This window comes from Fulmarus glacialis, unplaced genomic scaffold (assembly GCF_000690835.1).
Source record: "Fulmarus glacialis isolate BGI_N327 unplaced genomic scaffold, ASM69083v1 scaffold2609, whole genome shotgun sequence".
NCBI lineage: Eukaryota > Metazoa > Chordata > Aves > Procellariiformes > Procellariidae > Fulmarus > Fulmarus glacialis.
In genome coordinates this window covers 5933-31471 of record NW_009235002.1, presented here as the reverse complement: position 1 = coordinate 31471, position 25539 = coordinate 5933, and the positions used below count along the sequence as shown (strand labels likewise).

The window sequence follows — 25539 nt, the reverse complement described above, 5'->3', positions numbered from 1 at the left end:
CAAGTATTGGGTTGACCATTTTGTTAAGCACCCCTGAACTACTAAGCCACAAAATCAGTTGAGTGATTCCAGCCTCATGCTCTCACATCAGCTATGCCAGTGGATAGAAACTGTTACAGAAGGGAAGAGGGTAAAGAGGATTTAAACCTAGTGCCAACAGCCTGTGCTGCATATTATACAAGGAGAAGGAAGCAATTAGTAATTACCTGGGTTGAAATCCCACAATGCTCACTGACTTCAATAAGGCAGCGTTTCACCATGGATGAAAAGAGGGGAGGAACCGTCTAAGGGAAAGGGCAAACCTTACAGCTTTGATTATGACCAGGAATTGAACCTTACAGCTCTGATTATGACCAGGAGAAGATACCTATCAGAATTGTTCTATCTAAGGCAAGCAAAGGACACTCTCTTTTTGAGCCCATTTATTAATCCATATACCTAATAAATTGATAACGTCTGGGGTTTAGCTTGTTTTGAGTTTTAAGGTGTTGAATGCTCATTCAAGGGAGTGCTTCCTTAAGGAAGGAGGAATTTACATTCCACTAAATAGGACCTGTAGGTTACATTTTTCTTGCTACATGAAAGTGAACACTTTTACAATATTTTTACAAAATATTTTATAAACTAAACAAGAATAAAAAGAATAAAAAAGAATAATATAGAATATAATACAATAGCCTTGTTTTCAGTATGTGTTAATCTGCATAAGATCTTCCACTGCCACAGATCTTATTGTCAAAGATCTCTAATTTTTTTTTAATGCCAGCAGGTTTAAGCTAATGGATTTTTAAAATGTCAATATTAAAACATATCCATTGATCTAATAAATGGTATCACATTGTTTGCCTGTACATTATTAGTACAAGCAGAAAGCACCCATTCAAATGCAGCATGCAAGCACGCATTGTATAGGAATGCCTTGGAGGAACACACAACCATATCCACTGCTGTAAAGAAACAAAAACTCATTGGTAAAAGGAAGCTTCTAAGGGTTTACTAATTTTCTCAAGAACCTGGAGGAACCAGTAATAGTTAACCTTCTGTGTGAGGAAGAAAAAGCACGATTCATCTTAAAAGAAGCCAAGGATTGAGATGATAACACTGACCAGAAGATCAGAAAGGGACAATCTCCAAAATAACCTCATCCACGTATGACCCCACGGTTGAGTTAAGGAACAGACGGTCTGTGTCAAATCCAAAAGTTTAAAAGTGTAAGCAAACCTCATGCAGTTGATCTCTTTGATATCTATTCTAAGGCAAGAAAGGACACTGCCAACCACAAATGCAGTTAGAACCAAAGCTCCAGGCAATTTGACACGGAATTTTGACAAGGCAAATATGAATTTAATGTAGCAATATATACACACAATACATATTAGATAGATAGCAGATTATACACACACACACATCTCTACAAAGACATAATTCTGTGTTATGCATTTTTTCTCTCTGTGACAGATGAGAATGAGACACATATTTGATAGTTAAAATGTATGTCTGGGAAAAAAGCCAGAAACTATTTTATAAGCTTCAAATCCTATGATTCTTCTGAAAGACATTTTTACCTATTAAAAATGAACAAATGAAAGACCAGAAGTTTGCTCCCTGAAATAAGATTTGTAAGGCTCCCAGTTGTGTTTTGCAATATATGTTTTTGCCATTTAGCACATCATGCTTAGAGATACCACATTTAATAATACAATCTGCTGAGGATGAAAAGCACTTTCTTTGCTAATAAAAAAGCTGGTTATAGAAAGTGCAAGTTTGGCAGTAAAGCTTCAAAGAAAAATAGCAGCCTCAAAAACATCTGCAGACTGTAAGTGTATACATTTCAGTTTGTCAGATGTTCTTCTGTAATTTAAATATTTTAGGAATTAATCAAAATAATGTATTTTCTTGAAAATCAGATTAATTCATATTTTTCAACTTCACCTCTAAACCATGATAAAATATGAGAAAACCAATAAAGGCATTACTTAACAGGGAGACTGACATGCTCGCTGGATGTTTCTATTTCTTTTTATGCAAGAAGGAACCTCAAATAAGTAAAGCTTTCTGCAATATAATTTAAGACTCTCTGAAGTGCTAATAAACATATAAACATTTACAAGGGTTGTAAATAGGAATGACAATATATTTTTGCATAGTGTCTGGTATAATAGGATTCAACAGGGGCTTCAAGATGATGGGCATTACTACAGTGATACAGAATTGCACCTAAGAGAAATGACATGCTACCATGGTTTAAGAGAAATCCGGTCTACAAAGCCTTATTCCATCTCCACATGGTGATCAGTGACACAGTCACAAAACGTTGCTATTGAAATAGCTTCAGAATAAACCGGGAGAATGAGGTGAAAACTGATTGTAGGGATGACATACAAGAACATGCATCAGGAAAGTTCGTTGCAGAGACATGAGGAAGGATCAGGCCTTTCCAACCAACTTGTTATTTTTCAATCTTTTCAGTTGCTTAAGGGATGTGCCTGTGTCTGTCACCTTAAACCAACGATAACAACAAAGGGAAACTCAGAGTTAAAACTAACTGGATACCTTGATCTTCTGTGCCTCATTGACAATATTGAATGTCATACATAATGGCACAGCAAATTATCTGAAACAGAGTGAATAATTATTGATTATGAACTTCTCAGTCATAATGCCATTATTTAGAAAAGAACACATCATAGCAAGACTCTATCAAAAGACTTGTGCACTTCCACCAGTACGTATCACGCCAAGAGAAAAGCTGTGTTACTGAAGTGAAAAATCTAGATTAATTCCTAGATATGTTTCTCCACTGCCAATGGCCAGGAAGGTTACCTTATGAGATACACTGTCATAAACAGTGTTCACAAAATCTGCATCCTTTTTTTAAAACATGAAGTAATTAATACATCTGAATGAAAGCAGCAGTCACTGTGTTGCTATGCTGACAAATGTGGCTTGTTCTGATGTATATCTGGCTACTGAGTATAGAATGCCATTCCATACTTGCTTAAATCTGCTCTACCAGACAGAGCATCATGTGTTAAAATTAGAAATGTTTGACAAAGCAAAACAAGACAACAAACCCTAAAAGCATATTACAAGGATGGTCAAAACCAATATAACAGCAGCACTAAAGGCCAGACTCTGCTCCCACTTAGCTCCATGTGTATCAAAGCAATTATACTGTATTCACTTGAAATATGCTCAATTCACACCAGCAAAACTGGGAGTGCAATCTGGCACTTCTTCTTTGTATAATAACAATTTTGAAATCTTTCCCTGTTACTCACTCGTATGCTTTATCAGTATTAACACAGAAGGTATGAAGGTGGGTTGTTAGTTACTTTCAAAGCTTTGCTCACATCTTGCCAATTCTGTGTTTACTGTCATATTCTAAAGCTGGGGAGGAGGACTTTTTATATTCCTCCTCCTTCCATGCGTTACTCTAGGAAAAAAATCTCCTGCTTGCCTATCATCACTTCATTTTATAATGTCTCTCACACTAGCTCTGTTTCTTTGCATACAAATTTGAATTGGTCATCAGCTGAAGATTTGCAGACAGCATAAAGCAGCAAATTCCACACACTTGGGTCCTTCTACGTCTTCCTTCTGTGTTGTATTCTGTATCTGATAACATGGAATAATTCTTCCTTATTCTGACAAGATGGCTATTTCAGAGGTTGGTGAACACAGTATTCCAGCTACATTGCAAATGAGGGCTACTACGATTTGATCACTTTTACATTTCTGCAACAAAACCCCATTAGAGAGACAAATCATCAAGGTAGAGTTTGAGCAGTCAATGGAGAGTGTGACATGAAGCAGGTAAAGACAACTGAGTGTTCCATGACCACCTTTTTATACTTTTGGGTCGGTGGGTGTCCAAGCACTTCACTATTTTAAATCACATGATCATCCATCCTGCAAAGCTAAATGTTCTGTATTTTATTAACTATAGTTTTATACCTCTACCGTGTTCATCTATGGGAAATTAGTAAATCAGAGCGAAGACTTCTGCAGTTGATTTCTGGGCAATAAACTGGCGGAGCAGTATACCATAAATTAAGCTGATAGTTTAGGGGCTGGACATGAATCTGATTTTTTGTTTGATTCCCCCTCCCAATATTTCATTTCTCAGATCAAATTTAATCTCTCACTTAAATGAACTGGAAAGAATTTCTGGTATGGAATATCCATTGGTGAAAAAGTGCATTACAAAGTACTGACATTTACATGAGATTCCTAATACTCCTTAAACATGTTGAAGTATTCAGGAGTCCACCAGAGAAAGAAGCAAGAACATTCTCAAGTAACAATGTAACATGTATTTTCCAGCAGCCTAAGGCAAGGAAAAGACTGCCTCTCTGAAATGCTGCCTGCTGCACTACACTGCAAAACACCTACATGAGATTCAGTAACATGCTTTGATAAATAATGTACTTACAGCAGGGCCAAATGGATAAAACACATTAAAATCCTTACATGTTCATTTTCATTAATGTATTTTTACAGTGCCTTCGTAATTCCTACTGCCATAATCCTGACACATAAAATGAGGCATAAGATTGTATTATATCTTGATAGAAGGGACATGATTAGATATTCCTTAAAAAGACAAACTGATATTACACGCAAATGCACTGAGAGCTATGGTCTCAATTCTGATGAACTTAAGCCTTATTCAGAAATCTCACTGAACAGTGCTATAACATTTAAGTCAGCATGCCATTTCATATGTGTATTTCCTACACAGCATTCCATTGAAACTGTATGTGAAATTTCTTCTGTTCTGACAAAGGATCTGTTTTTAAACTAGCTCATTGAAAACTAACGTTCACAGTGTTCAGAAAACAAAGACGGTAAGAAAGCTGCTTCTCCCAAAGCTATCATTTCAGAGCAGTGAAGTCTGCTGCGGGCTACTGAATTATCATCACATGGGCAAAAGCAGGAAGCAAGTTATGCTCCTGTTTATCAGACTACAAGATGTGTACGTGCTGCTTAATAGGAATTAAAAAGAATTAAAATATTCATTCTGACCTTATAGGGGCCAAGACTCCCTCTCTCCAAAGTTACTGCATACCGAAGTAATAGCTGTTCTTCATTTACTCAAGATCAAATGTTTCTCCAGGCATGTTCAGTAACTTCTAACATAATCTTATTCCACACAAAAAGAAATTGGTTATTTGTATGTTATCCAAGGAAGGCTGAGTAATTCACTGTGGTAGGAAAGACCTCTAAAAATAAGTCACTTCTCAGCAGATTCACTCCCTTCCTGTCTGGGTTTGAATCAGTTTGCAACTGTATGATATGAAAGGACAAAGCTTCAAGATGAACTACAGAGAACTTCCGTAATGATAACACGGCTCAAATACATTCATTTCATTCTGCTTAAAAGAATCCAACTATTAGGGGTGGAGCAAGCCAGTGACCCAACAGGATGTGCATGACCAGAGCTCCTCGTGTGTAGCCTTCTGCTTTCATGTTTATTTTTGGATGTATTTTCCTTTGTGCTTTGAAACGTTTTTTTGGGCAAGGTAGCTAGCACCACACTAACTCATTGATGCTAAAAAGGGAAAGCGAGTTCTTATCAACACAAAGAGTACTTCATCCTACACATTCATAGAGCATCTTGAAAGTCTACAGTGTTGCAAGAGTGATGAATAACTTTTTTCATGTTTGTTAGTGCTCCTCAGAGAAGGCGGCCAGGGACAATTGGTGCACAAAGGCATGTCACCAGTGATTCCCATAACCTCCTAGAGCTTCTTCATCAGGCAACAGTGTTCAGCTGTGTGAGAACCTAACCAGAGAGTTCATCATCTCCAATCTGCTATAGCAGCCATTGATAGAAAACAAGTCTCCAAGGATGAGTAAGCTTAGAAGTTCAACAGATGCTCCCAAACAGGATGCTACGTCAACAGATATAGTCATTTGAGAAAAGACTAGGCCATTTTAACTGGTAATTGTTGTTATCAGGACAATATCATTTGTTTTGACCAGCATTCCCTGATTGTTAAAAATGGAGGTCATAGAAAATCTTTCCGTATTTAAAGGGTTGACTGAATACGTGGTTCTGTGTATTACAGAAGGAATTGTATTGTATTTTTGATAAAGAATATCCTATCTTTTCCTCAAAGAGTATTTATATTTATAAAACTAACAGAAGAGTAGTGATAAAAAAGAAAAAAGTCTGTTTAGAAGAAGCAATCTCTTTCTTTCAGGTATAGATGCAATTGTAATTGTACTTAAAGAAATTAATACACTTTGCTGTATATTGTGCATTAAATATGTTAATAAGCCACATCTGGTCTGTGAAACATTCTATCAATATAATTGTTTCTTAGAGCCATACAGCTAATACAGGAAAAGTTACTTTTCAATTTAAACAAAACTCAGAAAAATCTGTAAATTCATAATATGAAATTTTAGAGATTCTGAAAATTCTTTCTAAACTTAGAAATAACTAAAATAGGTATTATATCTTTCTCTCTTAAAATCTAGTTTCAGAATTTATACTAAAAGTTTCATAAGCAACATAAATGGATATTTATTTGTCTTTCAAAGAACTGCATAGATTTGTGATAGAAAAACATATGTTGCAAACATGAACTTCATCAGTAGGCTTCAGTGTTAACAAATTTTTACTATAAAGGAAGATAGTCCATAGCTCTTAGTCCTATCATTTCAGATTAGTTGCACAATAAATTAAAGTCAATACTGAATCAATTTATGCTGGTTCATTTTCCAAGATTATATTCATAACCTAAAAATAAAATAGAATATTAAAAACTGCAGTCTTGGAATTTCCATGCTCTGTATGTCAAAAATCTTTAATCAGCTACCAGAGAGTTTTCATTTGTTCTTTCCCTCAAAAGAAGGAAAAAAGTAAATTTCCCCAAAAGTAAATTTCATGGGGAAAAAAGCCCAAACAAACAAAAAACTTAATGATATATGAAATGTATTTTTTGCACTTCTATTATTAATCATAAAAATCCTACATTCATAAAAGCAGTAACCATTTTAAGAATTTCAACCCTACGGTTTATTTAGGTTGTTCTTAAATTACATTATTATATTATTTTGGAATTATTCAACTTTTTTTTTAATGGAGAAACTATTTTCTGGAATTAAATTCTCATTATCTGGAGAGTTGAAATTTGTATGCACTAGATTTTAGTTTTTACCATATTTGGATTGTAATCACACTGACATTGTTGCCTTCTCCCATTTTTCCCATGGTACCACTGATAATAAACAACAAGAAGTTTCCCTGAAGAAAAGTATTTACTTTTCTTCAGATAATAATAATAATAACATACTACTGCTACTATTGCTCATATATTTGGGGGGAATTTCCTTAAATAATTTTCTGTCTGTTTTCAACATTCTCTGTTTATCATACATTAGCTGCAGTTTATGTAAGCTTTGGGATTAGTAGATTGCAAGGAAATAAATATTGCCTTGAAAAAATGAACAACTTAATTCTACCTCAGACTAACCAGCAACTATATTTTGTGGCATAATTTTCGACTCAGTAAGAGCACAGGGATAGCCTCCTTGAAAGAAAGAACACCAAATACATGAAAAGTTTACTGTAAAACTGCACAAAAGGCAAAGAAGTACCACAAAGCTAAACTGTCGTCTGTGACCGATACCTGCAGCATCTGTGACATGCTCTATTGCACAATTTCATAAAATCTGCAATATACAAGATGTGTTCTAAGGCTCCCTATGATAGCTCCCAATACTTTCAACACACGTGACCTTTTCCAAAAGCATCTATCATCAAAAAACTCATCAAAATCAGCAAAAGGGTTAGAAACAACATTGTATCAGTGATTAAAGAGCAAATGACATCGGCATTTTTGTTTTAAAACAACTTAAATCTATTTTAAGGTTCAAAATTTTTAAGAAGGGAACTTAACCTTCACTCCCCCAATATTTCTGATAGGAAACCAGAAATTTCTGATTGCATAGCAGGAAAGTCACATACATAGCAGAAATTACTCAGCTTATACCAATTAAAAGTGAATTAAAAAAAAATGTTACTTGAGAAACCTACAATTGGATTTATTCTCCTCCATCATGAGCTTGTAAAGCACTATCTATATTAAAAATTTCTGACCACTGGCAAGTGTAGCATATGTTAAAACAGATGAGACCACTGGCATATTTAATCTTTTAATGCCAGGGTCTAAAATTATAATGCAGCTCCTGTAGAGAAAAAAGCTTGAACTGCAGAAAAATATTGCATTGTGAATTTCTTCAAATTTGCTATGAGACTTTATGAGCATTTTATTTTAGCTGTAGACATTGCCAAAAAAACAGTACAAATTATGGCTATGCAATTCAAAGAATGAAATCTGATATTGTCAGAGCATTCCATGGCAAGCACGTTTCATTCACACATTGGTCTTTCATGCCTTAGTCATGCTGCACCATTAACTATGTTCAAGACAACATAGTTGCAGACAGATGATATTAGTGCTGTTTCCTCAGTCAGTGTAGCTAGTTGTGGATTTGATTTTCTTTCTGATACCCTTACTTTAGTACTGCTTTAGGACAATTACTTGGAGTATAATACTTGCTCTTTCTCAGGAAAAGAGAAATCCAAAAATCCCCATCTGTCTGCACTTAGGAGAGAAGCTGAACTAAAATGCTACAACCAGCATTTATTTCTTAAATATAGTTAGTGTCCCTAGATCTGCAACTTTACACCATCCGACAGCTCTACACAACACCTAAATTTGTATAGTCACCATTTAAAACAAGCTGGCAGTACAAATTGGCAATAGTGTAGGCCAGGCCAACAGGATGCCTTCCAATTCCCAGAACACTTTTCAAATCGAGTGTAATGCTTACAAAAATGCAAGCTGATTAAAGTTCAGTAACTTAGCACAGTAACATGTTAATGAAGTCTCCTCAGCATGGATACCAAAGTACACACAGGTTATAGACTGAAGAACTTCAGCAGTACGTTCTCCACAAGGGAAAGTTTTAAGAGAATTCACATGTAATCAGTAACTTAATTTTTAAGTGATCTTGATCCATCTGCAAATTCTAAACCCCTTACAGCTGGTGATGAGACAGGAGTAAAGGAGAATAATTTAAAATATCAGAATATATTAATGACAAACTCTCCTCATAAACGCTGGCAATAAAAGCAAGTTTAAGACTAAGAAAGCAACACCTGCAGTATACAAATAAATCCCACCAGAAATTTCACCTAAGTTATTTCATTAGAAGAAGCCCGCAAGAAAGAAATACAGGAGTATGTAATCATGCAGAGTATGAAGCACTGAAAAGAAGTGAAAAGACTTTTCTTTTTGTCCAAACTAATTTAAAGAGTTATTACTTTGCTTACAGTATAAATGTGCTTAAATCACTTTTTTCTGTATAAACTGCAAATAAATCTGAATTTACCTCCCAAAGTGCTTTGAAGTCCTTCTGCTCAATTCGAAGGAGCTCACTATATTCTCTGGTAACGATGGTAGCATGGCGAGGAGTGTTATCCAGAATGGACTCTCCAAAAGCAGTTCCTATTCCCAGAGTGCATATTGTCACAGCATCCTTTGAATTAAAAATAAAAGGACACATATTAAATATTCCAGGATGTTTTAAGAGTCTTTATGTCACATTTACTAACAGCACCGCCTTAAGATTCTTCAGCAATTTGCTTTAAAAGAAAATTAATTAAAAGTGCCAACAAAAAAATCAATATACTGATTAACAACACAGAAAGCCTCAATGTGGAAGTAAGTAGGACTTCTGTTTTCTATGACCATCAGTTGAATTAGACATTTCTGTCTGCAAAGCAGAGAACACAAGAGTCATCTTCACCTTTGGAAGAACGTTATGATCTCTGTTCATCTACCTCTAAAGACTGTTGTGATGATGAGATCCTTTAGAAATGTCATAGGTGATCAGAAGATAACTAGCATCAGAAATGCAATCTTGGAATATAAATTTCTGCCCTATATAGGCTACCCTAATCAGAAAGAAAATTTGACTGTTATCTTTTCTCAGTAATTATAATATCCTCTTGTACTTATAATGCATTTCTCTATTGTACAAGGTCTGTGCGCAATGCAGTCGTAGAGTTTAATCAATTCTTGGCCCTTCTGTTGAAAATGCCAGTAAATCTCTCAATTGTTAATGGATGCCTGCCAATTAAGTACCAGACTAAAAAAAAAAAAATATTCTTTTCACGTAAGTCGGGGATTTCAAGAAAACAATTAAAAGTCCAAAACAACCTGGAATAGAGTATTCAGGATGGTCCCAAACATGCAGTAAAGTCCACTTCAAAAGAGTCTATGTAAGCACATGCCATTCATGTGATGGAAAGATGTCTAAATCAATCCCCCTTGGCCAGGGACCTCTCTGTAATAGTTCCAATACAAATTATGAGCTACTGCAGACAAAAAATTAGAGTACTCAAAATTAAGTAACTTGCTGAATCAAGATATTTAGGCACATGTTCCATTTTAGGCTTACAAGTTGCTATGTTCCTGAGCACAGGCTTGAAGCTGAACACTTATCTATGTCTCTTTCTAAGTTGGTCTTTAACTGACTGTCTTTTGAGTAATTAAAAAAAAACAGCAATAGCATTAAAAATTTAAACAGATACAAACTCCACTTTACTAAGAAAATCATACAGGCACACAGACAAATACGCATAAACATATAAAAACACATGTTAATTTTACTCAACACATTAGAAATATAGTTTAATTCTAAAATGTAGGATTCGTGAAATAAAAGCAGAAAATGTTGTCATCCCATCTGCTACATCCCTGTGGCTGATAATCCAGGAGAGATGCACGAGCATATTTCAGCATCATTTTCTGTGTTTAAAATTGCATTGTTTTCCTTTCATGCATCTAACAAGTGGTAATAGGCAAATGTTATTAAGATCAAGTTAGTAGCTTTGTAATTGCATTACAAAGACAAATGCCCATAATAGTCCAGTTCCCTGAACCATAGCAAATTGCTTTTGCACAGATATTACCATATAAAATTATGTGTTCAGGAAAACAAAATCAATTATGTCTTAGAGAAGATCTAGGAACAATTTACCAACTGTCAGAAATAAATTTTCAAGGAAGGCAAATATGAACAGGCACTGTTTAAATGAAAGAATATTTGGGAATGAGGACCTAGGCACCTAAATAGAAGTCTTTAATACAGGCTATATGCTAAAGTTCTGCCTTAACACGCTTACCTTTCAAAGCTGAAACACTACATGCATGCTACCATATCCACAATTGCACTCAAAGGAGCTACAAAGAAAACGTGCCTGCTGCTCACACAAAATTTCATCTCCGGGTCTCCAATACATTATTCTCAACTTTATTTAGACAGTTCAGATAAAAGATCTCTGTTTAGGGCAGAATAACCAAATAGCCTGGTAGAAAAAGAAACTTTTCCATTAGGTGGATCATAAGCACTATTTACATCTTCCAACTTCTTTCTCGCTCCCTACACTCCCTCCAAAAAAATAAACTCCTTTGAAACGCTTCACCTTTTTTGATTCTCTACAACCCTAAAGAATATATCTTTAAAGACAGAATAGAGAAGAAGAGAAAAGGAACAGTGTTGGTTAAGGAACCAATTTCTAAAATAACTTCTGATGAGGCAGCTGTTCAGCCTGAGAAAGAAATTAACATTGTGGGGTGTTAAGTCAAAGAGCTGGAATGGTCCTATCTATGTTCATTAAAGAAAAGTCCAGGCTTCTATCAGGTGAAAGTTCTTTCAGGTTTTTTCCCCAGCCATCATTCCTCTCCATAGAACGCAATTTTGCAGCCAGCTAGGGAGCAAGCCCATCTGTCTTCTTCAAGACTTCAGAGCCCCATTTTCTCTCTGCCCCTTGTTTATACATTTCCAGCCGCCTGGGGAATCAGGTGTGTGTTTCCTATTACGCCTGTTAACCTTACACTCAAGAATCTCCTGCTGTTCAGTGTAGATGTCAGGAGGATTGCTGGCAGCTCAAAACTCAGTTTGCTGTTCCCCTCTGCAATCCCAGAAGCAGCAGGGGGTTCTAGCTGCTGGTAACCAGCTAAAATTCACACAGCCATTTAAAAGGCAGTATTAAAGACTTAGAAAGATGAGATTGTTTCCATTGCTATCTGTCCTCTGAACACACTGTAAAATGGTAGCGTTCAAATCAGAGGCTGTTTGTGTATTCAGTTTCACTGACTCTCACTGGCAAGTGAGACACATGCAGTGAAAGAGTTGTTAAACCTCACCCCCCCATCAATCTAAAACATTATTGAATCTGTAAGACCATTCTATGGAATGGATGAACATCAGAAAAAAGGCTCTGCCTTATTCCCTCCCCCACCATCACAAGACACATCCCTGCATATTCCTCCCTGACTTGTGACACCTTCTATTTTCCAACCTGGCAAATAGAATTTTTGTACTGTGTGTATACAAAATCATGGGGTCTGAAAGAGAAATGAAGAAAATAGGAAAAAAAATTATAAGTACTAGGTTGAAAGGGATTGGGCACTTTTCTTTGAAATTTTAGTTTATTCAATATTTTGAGTTTATAAGGGAGTTGATGTAGCTAGTTTGGTTTTAATTTCATCATTTTCCCACACCTTGTACCTTTAACTCACGTCTGCACCTGTGTCCCTCCAGGACTCGATACCATCTCCATGTTTAATTGGAGATCTGCAAAAGCTGGCATTTTGAAAAGTTTGCTTATTATTACTTCGACACAGTTCAGTTTGTTCTCAGCAGAAATTTCCTTTTATAACAGAGAAACCAAAAGATACACATGAAAGTAAACTATTTGCTCTATGAAGTGATTTTCCTGGTCCATTACCTCCACTGGAGTATGTTTCAGCCATTCAGATAGGAAGTCCTTATCAAACTACTTTTAAAGATAACATAGAAATATCTTCTCACACTAGAACTGCAGTTTGCCAACATATGTTAGGCCATCCTCTTTACACAGGACAAGGTAATTTGCTTAAAGGAGGCATTATGCTTCTAGAAAGACTGCGACCAACTTCTCTTCTAGTTCCTAATTAAAATATTTACAGATCAGATTAATTGTACTGTAATAACATTCATTATTTCCATACCTTTCTATCTGATGCTCTAAAAACTACCTGCAATGTCTTGTACTTTTTGCTAGGTTACCTGGCAGACAGAATTGAAATGATTTTTCTATATTAACTTTCAATAAGCTAAGTTCAAAACCAAAATTAGTACAACCACGACACTGTGGAGCTCAGCATGGGCCAACACACCCTGCTTCTCAGCTGAGTACATTAGTCCATGCCAATCTCTCTGTTAAAATAGGTAGAACAGTTCTCATGCTCAAACTAAATAATTTAAAGCTAGCTTGGGCATATTTACACTACACTACAGACTACAGTACAAACTTACGTTGCAACTTCACATAGGTTATCTCCAAAATACATAATGGCTATTTACATGCATACATAATGGCATTTACATGCAGAAAGCAGTATTGCAAGGACTGCCCTGTTTAAATCCCTTTCCTTGTTTCCACTTCATCTTATCACATACCTCCTTTGTCCTCAGTTTCAAACAGCCAGGAAATTCTTCCCTTTCTTACGTGGACATCTGAACCTCTCTCCTCACAGTCATTCTTCTCAGCAACCCCACTAACTTATTTGGCTTTTGATCCCCAGCCCTCTGCATCTTCCTACAACTGACACTGCTGTAACACGCAGGCACCCACAGCTCCTCCTTTAAAGCTTTTCTAAAAAAGGCTAATTGTTTGTAAAGTCAATGCCCTGTGTTCAGTTTGGTCTGTTTTTAAAATCTGATCAGCTTAAAAAAAATCCACCAAAACAGAGGCAAGATAAATTAGCAATAGCCCCCAGCACACACTGTGATTCAGCTGGCAGACTACAGCAAAACTGCAGATCAAATTGCTATTTGGTCTTTGTCTTTCTTCTCTTCATTCCTTCCTGTTTTATCAGATAGGAATATAAATCTTAATCATTTGGGGTAAAAGGCTCTGAATCTAATTCAGTAAAACACAATGCTGCAGAATCTGGCAAAGATGTCACACTGATGCTTTTGTCACAATGCATTTATTCCCAGCTTTATTCTGAGACATTACCAACAGTCAGCCTTCAGAACCTGTTTATTTTCAAAATAGAGTTCAAAGATTAAACATACACAAGGCAGTCAGCAGTATTTTTAAGACAACACCAAACTAGGAATATCTCTAAGAGGAACTTTTATTACCGTATACCTCGGTTGTAACGTTGGTAGGTAACAGTGGCAAATAAAAATTAAATTAAGAATCTGTTCATAACTGAGGGTAAAGACCTCTTTCCGATAGATTCTAAGCAGGCTGCATTTTCTGTTTATTTTGAAGGAGACTTACTAAGGCTTTGTGTGACTTTTAAGTACAATATTTATCAGGGTATTTGTTACAAACAAGTCAAGGCAAGACCAAAACAGTTCATTACACTTACCTCTGCAATTCATAGTGTGACATTTTTACCTTAAAAAAAAAGTCTTCTTCAGTCTCTTCTTGATTGTTGAATAGCCAGAAAATTCATAAATAATTTGTACAGAAAGCAGACCAGCCACCACTCAGGATGTACTGGATGGGTAATCCTGTCAGAACTCTGTATTGTAAATTGTATTGTCCCATTTCAATGGCATGATCATCAGCAGCTAGCTATTTTACCACCTCAGTGGAACAGAACTAATAGTAACAGAAATCTGCTCTGGTCAAACTCTTTAAAACAGGTATATTGTAAACAGTTGAATATGATTTTCAAACTAGCCATTTCAGTATTAAATACTGCCCATACTCAGTTTGTTATGTATTGTAACACTGCCCTCTTGTGACATAATACAGTTTTGCAAGCAGTCAGAAAGGATTTTTCCAAACCAAGATGAAAGCGAGGCTTTATCTATGAGATCCTAAATATGTGTGTTTGTCTTTATTAAAACATTTAAATCAGTATATGGAATGCTTCCTCTTATCATAATAGCAAATAATAGGTAATGTTAATATTTCTCTTTATATGAATTCTCAACTTGGTCTTAATCAGTATAGTATTACCAGCAGTTTCTGTGAGAAATCACAGGTGTCTGCATGAGTAAGCTAATGTGCAGCAAGAATGTGTACAAATTAATACTTCACTAGCTACACTGAAGTCTTGATCCGTTAGGGCATTTAGATATAATTTCTAGTGCAAGACATGCAACTACATGCCTCTGTAGGAGCAAAGGCCATTAAGACATTCTTAGTAAGCACCAAGTGCACAATAACTTACTGCACTTTTAATGGGAGAAAGCTACCAAACACCAAAGGTGACTGCATAAAGAGTTAGCAGTAGCTGCTACACAACGCATTTATTCCCAGGTTGATGAAATTTAAGTTCCCCAGGTAGACAGATAAACACCTAGTAAAAGTGGGACTAATATATTTCTAATCAAGAGAATTGATTAGAAGGCATTAGGAGGCTGTAGGCATCATCATATAATCATAGGATAATTCAAGCTGCAAGAAAACTCAGGAGGTCATCTAGTACAACCTCCTGCTCATCTTAAGTATTAAAAGATTATTAGTCGTGTCTAAAGACTTTTTAACCAATAGGAACCTAAATACAAAGTTAGCTTCTCTCTTCCTATGCCTAGATGGCATAGTCCTTCTGTACTTTCACATGAGACTACAAACTTCTAAACTTGTAAACTCAGGTAAACTTCTGTATCTCTTCTGCTCTGCTGGAAGTTTCTTGTTAGCATTAGTGCCATTTATGGTATAATAGTAACAGCAATTAATCATTACTATGACTTTGCAAAGGAAGCTTTGGCTCCTGGGTGCCGTTATTGGAAAATGTGCTCCAGGGTAGGTTACAAGCATCCCTACATCTAAAGCACTGGTCATCCATTCCTAGCTGGGAGCACAGGGCTGGCAACTGAGTCTGTCAGGGCTGCCCCTATGGAGCTACACTCTATTTCCTCCATCATCTGGGTTTGTAGTGAGCATAGCAGGCAGGGAGTGCTAGCAAGTATTTCAAGCTTAAGAATAACTAGCACCATGCCAACAAGGAAATACAGGCAAGACTGGAACAGGGCACCCAGGAGCTAAAGGCAGGACAAGGAGCAAGAGACCAAGGATGGACAAGGAGGGACATGGTATAAACACCAAGCTGGAGCAAAACCAGAGAAAATATTGGACCCTAATACTATTTAGGAGTCCCCAACCACCAAACTTATCCAGCACTGGTATGTAAATGCATGTGCTGCTGTCCTTTTGGCAGTGAGGCTGTATTCTATGGCAACTATGCAATGGTAAGAATTCAGTTCATTGTTCCTGTGAGAAGGAAACGCGAGGTTAAGAAATTACTGCAGAATATAATTTCTGGAACTAGAACTACATGAATTGTAGTTCTGTCGTTTCCTATTGGCAGGAAAATGCAGTGAACCTGAATAAACAGAAAAAAATATTTACATTAGATTTCTTAAAAGGCTGAAGTGTTCCATCCTCCATCTAATGGAACAATTCAACACTCCAAACAGATTCTTAATTTAACTTCCACATCCAGAACACTTTTGTGGATATATTTCTTTCTGATTCAGCATTGGTTCTTAACAACAGTGTAGTGCCATCTTTTGGCAAACACCGGAAAATATTCCTGATTGCATTATGAGACCTGCACAGAAAAGGGTCTCATAAGAGCCCAGTACTGTTCCAAATTGTGACAATACCAATGACAGCCAGGCCATGCTGAGAATTGCTCAAATTAGGCTAATTATACTCTCAATCAGTCTCTACTTAGTATAGTGAGGAGGTTGCTAAAAATAATGTTATGAAAGAAGTTCCTTTTGTATCTACCATTTTACTGTAAGAAGTAGAAAGACCCAGTGCTCACACACTACCCTGACTTGCATTCTGACCCAATTTCACTGGTGATGCAGTGCTCAACAAAGTGAAAAATCCAATTTCTGCCAGTCTTCTACGAGCAAGAAACCTTCCCCAATCAGCCAAACGTTGGGCAAAGAACACACCACCCCCCCACGCATGCTATATTCAGTAGGTGGGAAAAAGGGGTAGCGTTCTACTTCAGGTCCTAGGTAGCTATACCACTCATGTGAAGGCACAACACATCACATGTCAGAGGTACAACCCCATGCTGAGCTACATGATGGGACAATCTCAATGGATCTCAAATACAGGAGCAGGGAATGGGACATGATGCTTTCCCAGAAGACTCAGCTCATAGCAGGAAGTGCATGACTTGTCAGCATGACTTTAGACGACACAGGTGGGAGACTCCCTCCAGGAGAAATATCTCATCCTTTTTTTTGTATTTACTCTAAATTCCCAATTTTTTAAATCCAGGAGTGCCAAGATACTGAGAAATCGCTTGCAATTTGGGGGGAATCTTACTTGTTCTTCTGTGTCTTAACACTGAATAGGTATTACCTCCAGGCTTCTGCTCTAACACGGCAGCAGTTCCAATACTCTGCTATGACTATAATACTTTCCCATTCTTGCAGTGGAGACTGCAGTATGCTGTTATCAGACTGCACTGTTGGTGGGTTTGGTTTGAACTTTCTGAACAAGGACTCAATTAAAATATTGCCAGGGAATGAATTAACAACTCTTAGATCTTTAGCGTAACTTCATATGGCACTATTAGAAAAGACAGAAGAGTCTTGTTTCATGCTAAAATGTAGACCCCTTTTCAGAGCATTACATTTCAGTTTTCTTGAAATCAATGGCATTATTTGCCTCCATAGACGAAGGACAACTCAGCTTGTGATAAGACAAAATATCTGTATGATATATGTTGTTGTTATCTACCTCAGCGTAAGTCATACCCTTTCTTTGTACTACTGACTGGATGGTTTCAATGAAAAATCTATTTTACCTGGTGGTTGCTTGTATCAGAAACCTTCACATCCAGTGATCCTGTCAGAACAGCATACCAGTTCGTCCCAATATCACCCTGACGGAATACTGGAAAGATGAAATCTTGTAAATAAGAGCTATCTCTTTAAGTTTAGCAACATTAACAAACATTTTTCCTTGTATTACTCTACTACTGTAGTCACTGCTGGCACTATAGAATTTGCCATATCAGGCTACTTACGTACTATTACAATAATATTTCCAATGATACTGGAAAGCACACATTTTAGTGAACTGGTCAATACACTACAAAAGCAATGAAAGCACATAGAATTGCTTCACTCTTCTCCCCAGTTTGCTTCTCTTGTACTGCTATATTAGGTAATAAACAAAACAAAACAAAACAAAAAAGACTTTCTGAACAATGTCCCTTTGAAATGCAGAGTCTTCCAACGACTTTCTGAACAATGTCCCTTTGAAATGCAGAGTCTTCCAACGCAGACACATCTCCCACTGACTTCAGTAAGAGTTCTGGCTGAGAAGCAACTGCAGGACTTTGATGTTCAGGGATTCCAACTGTGATTACAGAGCATCAGAATTCCTCTTACTCTAAGCAAACCCCAGTGCTGTGTGCCTAAAGCATTCCAGATTTACCTGAAGGGTACCTGAGACTCTACCAAACAGCACAGGTCTCCATCAGCTATTCCCCTGGTACAGCTCTGGAAACTCACACATTCCCATCACAGGACCACTACTTATTTCCATCTCAGTTTCATAGACCAAGCACAGCTGTCCACCTTCATCTGACACATGGGCTGCCAGAGCAGGCACAGAGCTGTTGCACCCCACAGCAGTATGCAGCTTTGCAAATCTGTCTTGTGTTATCCAGAGTGACTGTAAACCACACGCTATTAGTGATATGGTTAGGTGATACACTTTTGCCCCTGACATGACAAAGCACCTACAAAAGAGATCAATAATACATTTACAGGGGAAGAATGAGGCTTAAGTGCAATGACTTGCTTCTAACCTTTCAACAAAACAGTGGCACAGTCCTAAATCCAATAATGCGTGCCTTGTTACCATAGATTCACTACACACTGTATTTGTAGAGCAAGCAGCACTTTAGTCGTGCCTTCCCCCATGACTATGACTGTAAACATTTTTATGGCCATTCCACTGATTGTGCTCTTTCATCCATCTCCTAGAGACAGTCCCAGCTTAACCCCCAATTTTATCTACATAAGATAGGTCATTATATGAAGCTCTCTTACATGTGATTCCTTTTTCCAGATTTTCATAATATCCACAGAGACATATCTGCTGGAGGAGGTTTGGATGAAATTTCTCAAAAGCTTTCACTTCTTTCAGTCGAGTGAATATTATATCTACATCTTCACTGGAACGTTCTAAAGGTCTGCAAGAAAACAAAGGACAAAATTCTCAAGGGCTTTATCAGAGAAACATCCCCACCCGCATGCACCAAACTTACAGATGTTTGCATTAAACGTCACATTATAATATAAACCAATTAAAATGCATTTCACAGGTACATAATGAAACCCTTCCAAAACATCCTAACAATTGTCCGTTATCAACATAAGCAAGATTATTTCAACACAGGCAGTGTCCAGAAGCCCTATTTAGCACCAAAGTCCTGCTGTAGCAATTACTGTAGAAATACATATGATGATACAGTCCTTATCCTAAAGAGCTTAGAATGACATATAGTTTTAAGTTTGTAAGGGAACACAAACAAACAGCTGTCCAAACATACAAGAGGTCTGTGGAATCAGTGCTCAAAATAGAAGTTCTCTACCCAGCTAAAAGAAAAGCTTTAGATATCAGCAGTAACGCCTGTATCTGCATCTCTCTTCCCCACTTTACTGGATACAAACTAATGTGAGTGTTCTGTTTTCTCTTCTCACTTGCAAGCAAGAAAGACGACTTTAATAAGTCCATTCTCTTTCATGTCTTTCCTGTCTCTTAATGTTGGACAAATTAAATATGCAAGCAAGGATCCTAACTCTTCATTGGTAAGGGTAAAGAGTTTTAATCCAAATATTTAAAATATTTGAAATCTATGACAGTAACACCTTTAAAAAAACAAGATTTCAAGAAAAATAAAATTCTACAACTCCCTCCAACAAAGTAGCATGTGGACCAGCAGTTCAGCAAGTTCAGAAAACTACTACATATTTATGAAACTAAAGTGAATTAGCTCCATAACATACATTTTAAATGTTGTTATCAAACGTTATGAATCAGCAGATAAGCCAACCACTAACTGATAGCATTAGAAAGAATCTTTCATAACAGACCAAATGCCTACCACTACACACAGAAAGAAACATAGAATGTTCCTAGGAGATTATGCTGGATCAGATGCAGAAATAATTTATGTATAAAGGGGTACCAGAAAGATAGACAACTGTCTGTGATCATTAGACCTATCACTCACTCAAATGCTGCTAATTAATTTTACTGACAAAAATCTTTTAGCCAGTGGATGAGCTTCTAAATGAACAGAAGTCAGGTAGCTTACAATGAACCAAGACTAAGTTCACAACTACATATCTTTAGCATCTTATTGTTACACCCACAGTGTAAGCACTCCTTCCAACAGGATTTTTTTTTAAAGATTCCTCTTTGGAATCAAAGACTTAAGGGATCCAAATCTTTGTCTCAGGGAAGAAGCCTGGATCCTACTCATATTGGATCTCTGCCTCTCATCTTTCTTATTAAATTAAGTCTAGGGGGGATTAAATCTCTATCCTCATTTATACTCCAACTTACCCTTATTAACTACATTGAGAATAATAACTCTCTGGTGTAGAGAGTTGCTTCTACATCACAGTGACATCCTCTTACCACTTCAAACCACAATCAACTACAACAATCCCTTTTGAAATATTTCAAGTAAGATTTTCATCCATTCCTGTTTTTCAACTGTGCACTAGCTGACAGGTACTAATAAGCATTAACTGTTGTCAAAATCCTTTTAAGAAGATTAGGAGGTGCAGCCTGCAAACAGATTTAAAAGCCGTTTGTACAAGATCCCTACCCAAACTACACTAGCACTTGGAACACTAACTCCCTTAATTTATGGAATCTCAAAATTAACAGCAAAACCTGACAAGGAAAAAAAAAGATCATTCTCAGAATATCCCCTTTTCCTAGAAAAACTGTGTCTGAGACTGTTTCATTCATACAACTGCTCATAGCTGACTCCATTCAAGTCCATCAGTTCATTTGCATAGAATTGACTGTAGGATCTCAGTGTTTAGTGGTTTTAATTGTTTGATGCAGTCGGACAGGGAAAAAGCGAACAGGGTTAGCAAACAACATGCATCAGGTTGTATAAATTTAACACTGTTCTCTCAGTGCTCTTCCTAAAATGCGAGTGCAGAAATCTCTTCCACTTCTGGTCCTGTCAGAAGGACAAGATTTGGGGGATTTAATTCATTGACTGTGTAGCTTTTTTTCCTGAGAGTTACTGAAGGCTCAAGGGACCGGGTTTCCATCTAGCTCAGAAGAATGTGAGAGCAGGGCTCACTTCCACTGACGTGGCAAGGACTGTCTTGTGTCAGGCAGATGAACTGCAGGAAAAGCTCTTTCTTCTGACAAAACTGCTTCATGACCCCAGTAAAGTGAGTCACCATGGAAGGACAAGCATTCTCAGAGATAGCTGAGCCACGCTTTTCAGAGTTTTAAACATCAGCACAGCAGTGAGAAACCAAACTCCGTATTTATTGGGAAAGACAAAGTTGTGTGTTCCTAGTGGCTTACTTTAGCAAGCAGCTGAGCTACAGCACTTTTATTAGTAGCAGTTACTTCCACCTGGAGTACATGAAGTGGGCATTTGAAGGGGGACACGTGGACATGCTCTAAACAAAAAGAGGAGTCCAAACTTCTAAGTAATACGTAGTAGCAATCTGAAAATTGTTACATTCCTTACAATGTTTCTTAATAATTCATTACTACAAGCCATTTGTTTCAGTAGCCTTTCTTCAAAATATACTGGGTTTAATATTACTGTGTGCAACTAAATTTCCACAAATATTTTTACTGGGAGGGCACACATTTTGACCCAGCACATTTGGAAACGAAGCTAGAATTTGGGAGAGGCTTTCAGTGAATGATTTAACCTTTAATCTACCTTAGAAAAGGTACCTTCTCCTCCAGCTGTGTTTTACCAAAAAACAAAAGCAGCAGCCAGCATGGAAACGTGCAAGGAATCTTAACTGTACCCCAGAATAACAACGTATTAATATCTCTCAAATGAGACACACAGACAACTTAGTTTAAGATTTAGCTGTTTAGTTAAGATCGTGAATAAGCATAAAAATTAACTAGGATCCAAGTTGTTTGATAACAAAATGCCTTTGGATTTGATCAGAGCTCCTGGGAAATGTCCTCAATGTTTAGGAGTAAGGAATTAACTAACACTAGGCGTCCCAAGCTGAGGTGGCCCTTAGTCCTTACTAGGGCACGGAATTTTGCCTGTGTAAAAACTCCAGATTGCAGTGTAACAGTAATAGTAGTAGCACTCAAACTCATTTCTGTTAAGTGCTTATAATCTGTAACAATTAGACTGGTTTTACTTAGTGAGAGAGCATAATGAGAATAATAAAATACCATAGCGTCAATTAACAGCTTTTGCACATGCCTGCAAAACTCAGTCAAAGTTTGACCACTTTCTACAAAGTATCTTTTAATAAAATTATCACCATTGTAACTGTCGTCATCACCATTAAACTAACATCAATTAATCCATTTATGATGCCAAATTTTGTTTTCTATTTTCTAAGTACAAGCTGCCTAGCATGGAACAACATCAGTACAGGACAACATAAATTTACTTCCTCATTGCAGCTATCTTACTAAATTGCTGTAAACTTGGCTTTTTTAAAGCATAGTTTGGAATAATATTTAAACACCTAATATTGTAATATATTCCTTAGAACATTAATGATTAAACATATTAATTAGAAAAGTACTACTGACGGCAGATGGAGAATTATTCAAGCTTTAATGTCACTGTAGTCACACTGATAGAAGGCACTGGTATTAATCCAGAAAAGAACCATTCCCGAAACCAGGGAGATGGGCTGCAAAAGTCAACCCCAAGGAGGTGAATCTCTCTGCACCCCCTACATGGCTCCAAAAGCCTCTGGAAAGGCTTTTCCAGAGATCATATCAGAGCACCTGAAGTCACTCCTCTGTGATCACCACTGCTGTTCACCAGAGAGCAATCTCATTGAACTTAGCCCCCCTCTGCTAAACTAGTGCTGGTGAGGATGTCCTTCTGTTCTGTTCTGTGACATTGATGCTGGTACGCCACTGGTGTCCCCTCACTGCTGATGTTGCAGTTATAACTCGGTATCTGTGAGCATAAGAAGTTAAAAAATGCGTTTCAGTGAGACTTCAACTACCACTGGATTTTCTACTAAAGCTTCTGTCCTTTCCTAAGTGTACTCCTGTTTCTGAAAGCTCTAGCCCAATGTATGGAATAGGACCATAGATGAACCTAAAAGTGTGGACAACTCTCTTAAATGAATTAAAATTCTTCAGCTCTCAACAGCTAGAGTAGAAGCGTTTTAAGGCAAGGCCATCTTTTCTGTAGAAAATCTATGACTATCCAGTGAAGCACCCACTGCCTAGGCTGCCTCACCCAATTTAAAATAAATTTTAAGTAAAACAAACTGTGGAAGTGTTATATTTGTCTCCATCTTTCTTGCTTAGAAAAACAGTTTCTTACTCCTTTTTCCCAAGTTTTCAGCATCTTTGTGGGGCAGCTGCTGCTATATCTCCATTTCCCTTGTCTGCAGGGTACAAGCCCAGAAAGAACTTTAGCAGCTGCTGTAGTAACCACACTTCACTAACCGGCCCAGCAACCATAACTGAGTAGGTATCATGCCATGACCATAGCAAAACCATGCGGGAGGAATGACTGATTTGGAAATGAAAACTTCACGCTTAGTATCTGGTAAGACAGGGTACTGCGCTGACATCCCATTTCACTGTGGCCAACGTGAGGTGGGCATTTCCAGTGTTGCAAAGCAGGGCTACAAAATGATTAGGAAATGATGAAAAGCAAGAGTATTTTATTTATTTTCACTATCCTACAAGCCTTTCTGCTTTGTTTGACCATTGAACGCTTTTATTTATATTACTGATTTGCCTTTTCAGAGCACAGTAAGTCTTATCTGGCAGTAATGTTTTCAACAAGACGTCATCTATCTTCTTCTGCTTCTTCAATATAACATCACAGCATATATATACAAGCAACAGCATCAATGCTAGTTACACATCTCTATTCAATTATGTCAATAAACCTTCTTTAAAGGATGTTTTACCCCTGATTTATTTGGATGTGAAGATTTCAGGCATGAATTTTATAGAGATAAAACGGTATACTTGACAATGTCCGCTTGACTATCTGTAAAAGGAGATTATAAAAAAACTTGCCAGAAGTGTATCTTCAAAAGACTATTTCATATTTTTAAGTGCAAACTACTCAAGCCCAAAGTTTAAATACAGACAGAGGATAATTGCTACAATTCTTCAAATATACAGTTTGGGCAAGTATTTCTGTTCATGTGTAGCATAAATAGCTTTATAAAATAAACTAATTCTGATGGTGTTAAGATTAAATATTTGAATGTTTATGTATGCTGTGAAAGACTTGTTAACCTAGAAAAAAGGAACAAGTTGGAGTGTTTTGTTTTGTTTTTATCACGATAAACCTATTACTTTCTCTTCTACCATACGATATGTTCTTTTTTTAGGTTCTTCCTCATAATTGGTTTGACACTTGAAAAAGAAAAAACAGAAGAAAGGTAGTTTTACCTTCTTTGCCAAGATGCCTCTAGAATTTTAAAATGTTTATTTCTATAACATCTGTTCAAAAATCTGAACCCTGCTCTAACTGAATGAAAACACTGTGATTTCCCTCCCTTGCTCTTTTTAAGTCTTTAAGAGGGCAATATTGCATTTCAGACAGCAATGAACAGCCCATGAAGGATGAGCAGATACGATGTCTTTCTTCCACTGGCGAGGCTGTTTGTAGAAAACAGTATCACACTACGTAATAGACAAATAAAACTGTTCATCTCTGGGTTAAAACTGAAGCGTCTATTCAAAGATGCAAAGGCAAACTCTATAAGCTGGAGGGTACCAATAACCACTACCATGGACCATTTGGTGAATTTTAATAGTATTTTAAAGTATATTCTGCTCTGAAATATGAGCAAGGAGAGAACAGCAAGGAATGCCACTGAAACCAGACCACTCCTCTATACTACCTTTACTTTCTCCTACCCTTTCCTGACATGCAGAAAAGCAAAGCAGTAGGATGCAGAAAAATACTAGTACCAAGATACCATTTTCCCTTAGAGAGAGCAGGACAACACTGAAGCACCTCTTTCCTCCAGGCAATGCTGTAAGGCTCTTTGACTTTTAATTTCTCTTTGAGAAAGGAAAGTTTAAGAGAGGGATACCAGTGACCTATCAAAGCACTTTAGACCTGTGGTAAGAGATTTAAGTGCTAGATATAAATGAAGTTACTTTTAATCTGAAGTAATGTCCAGACAACGATTTACTTCCATGGGGACAGAAGGCAATCAACTCTCCCCAAGAGGCACTTCGCACTTGTTACAGTAGTATTACCAAATCCATGTTTTCAA

The 25539-nt window shown here is 37.0% G+C and overlaps 1 protein-coding gene across 1 annotated transcript in view; it reads right to left on the bottom strand.

Moving 5' to 3' along the window:
- LOC104082614 (rap guanine nucleotide exchange factor 4-like) overlaps positions 1 to 25539 on the bottom strand; it is a gene marked incomplete at its 3' end in the record, with an annotated part of 74807 nt that overhangs the window by 43597 nt on the left and 5671 nt on the right. Inside the window, exons 2-4 of the mRNA XM_009585813.1 lie at positions 19126 to 19268; positions 17871 to 17959; positions 9412 to 9558 (exon numbers count right to left, since the gene is read on the bottom strand). Coding sequence (XP_009584108.1) covers positions 9412 to 9558; positions 17871 to 17959; positions 19126 to 19268 — 379 coding nt within the window. The remainder of the gene's footprint in view (positions 1 to 9411; positions 9559 to 17870; positions 17960 to 19125; positions 19269 to 25539) is intronic.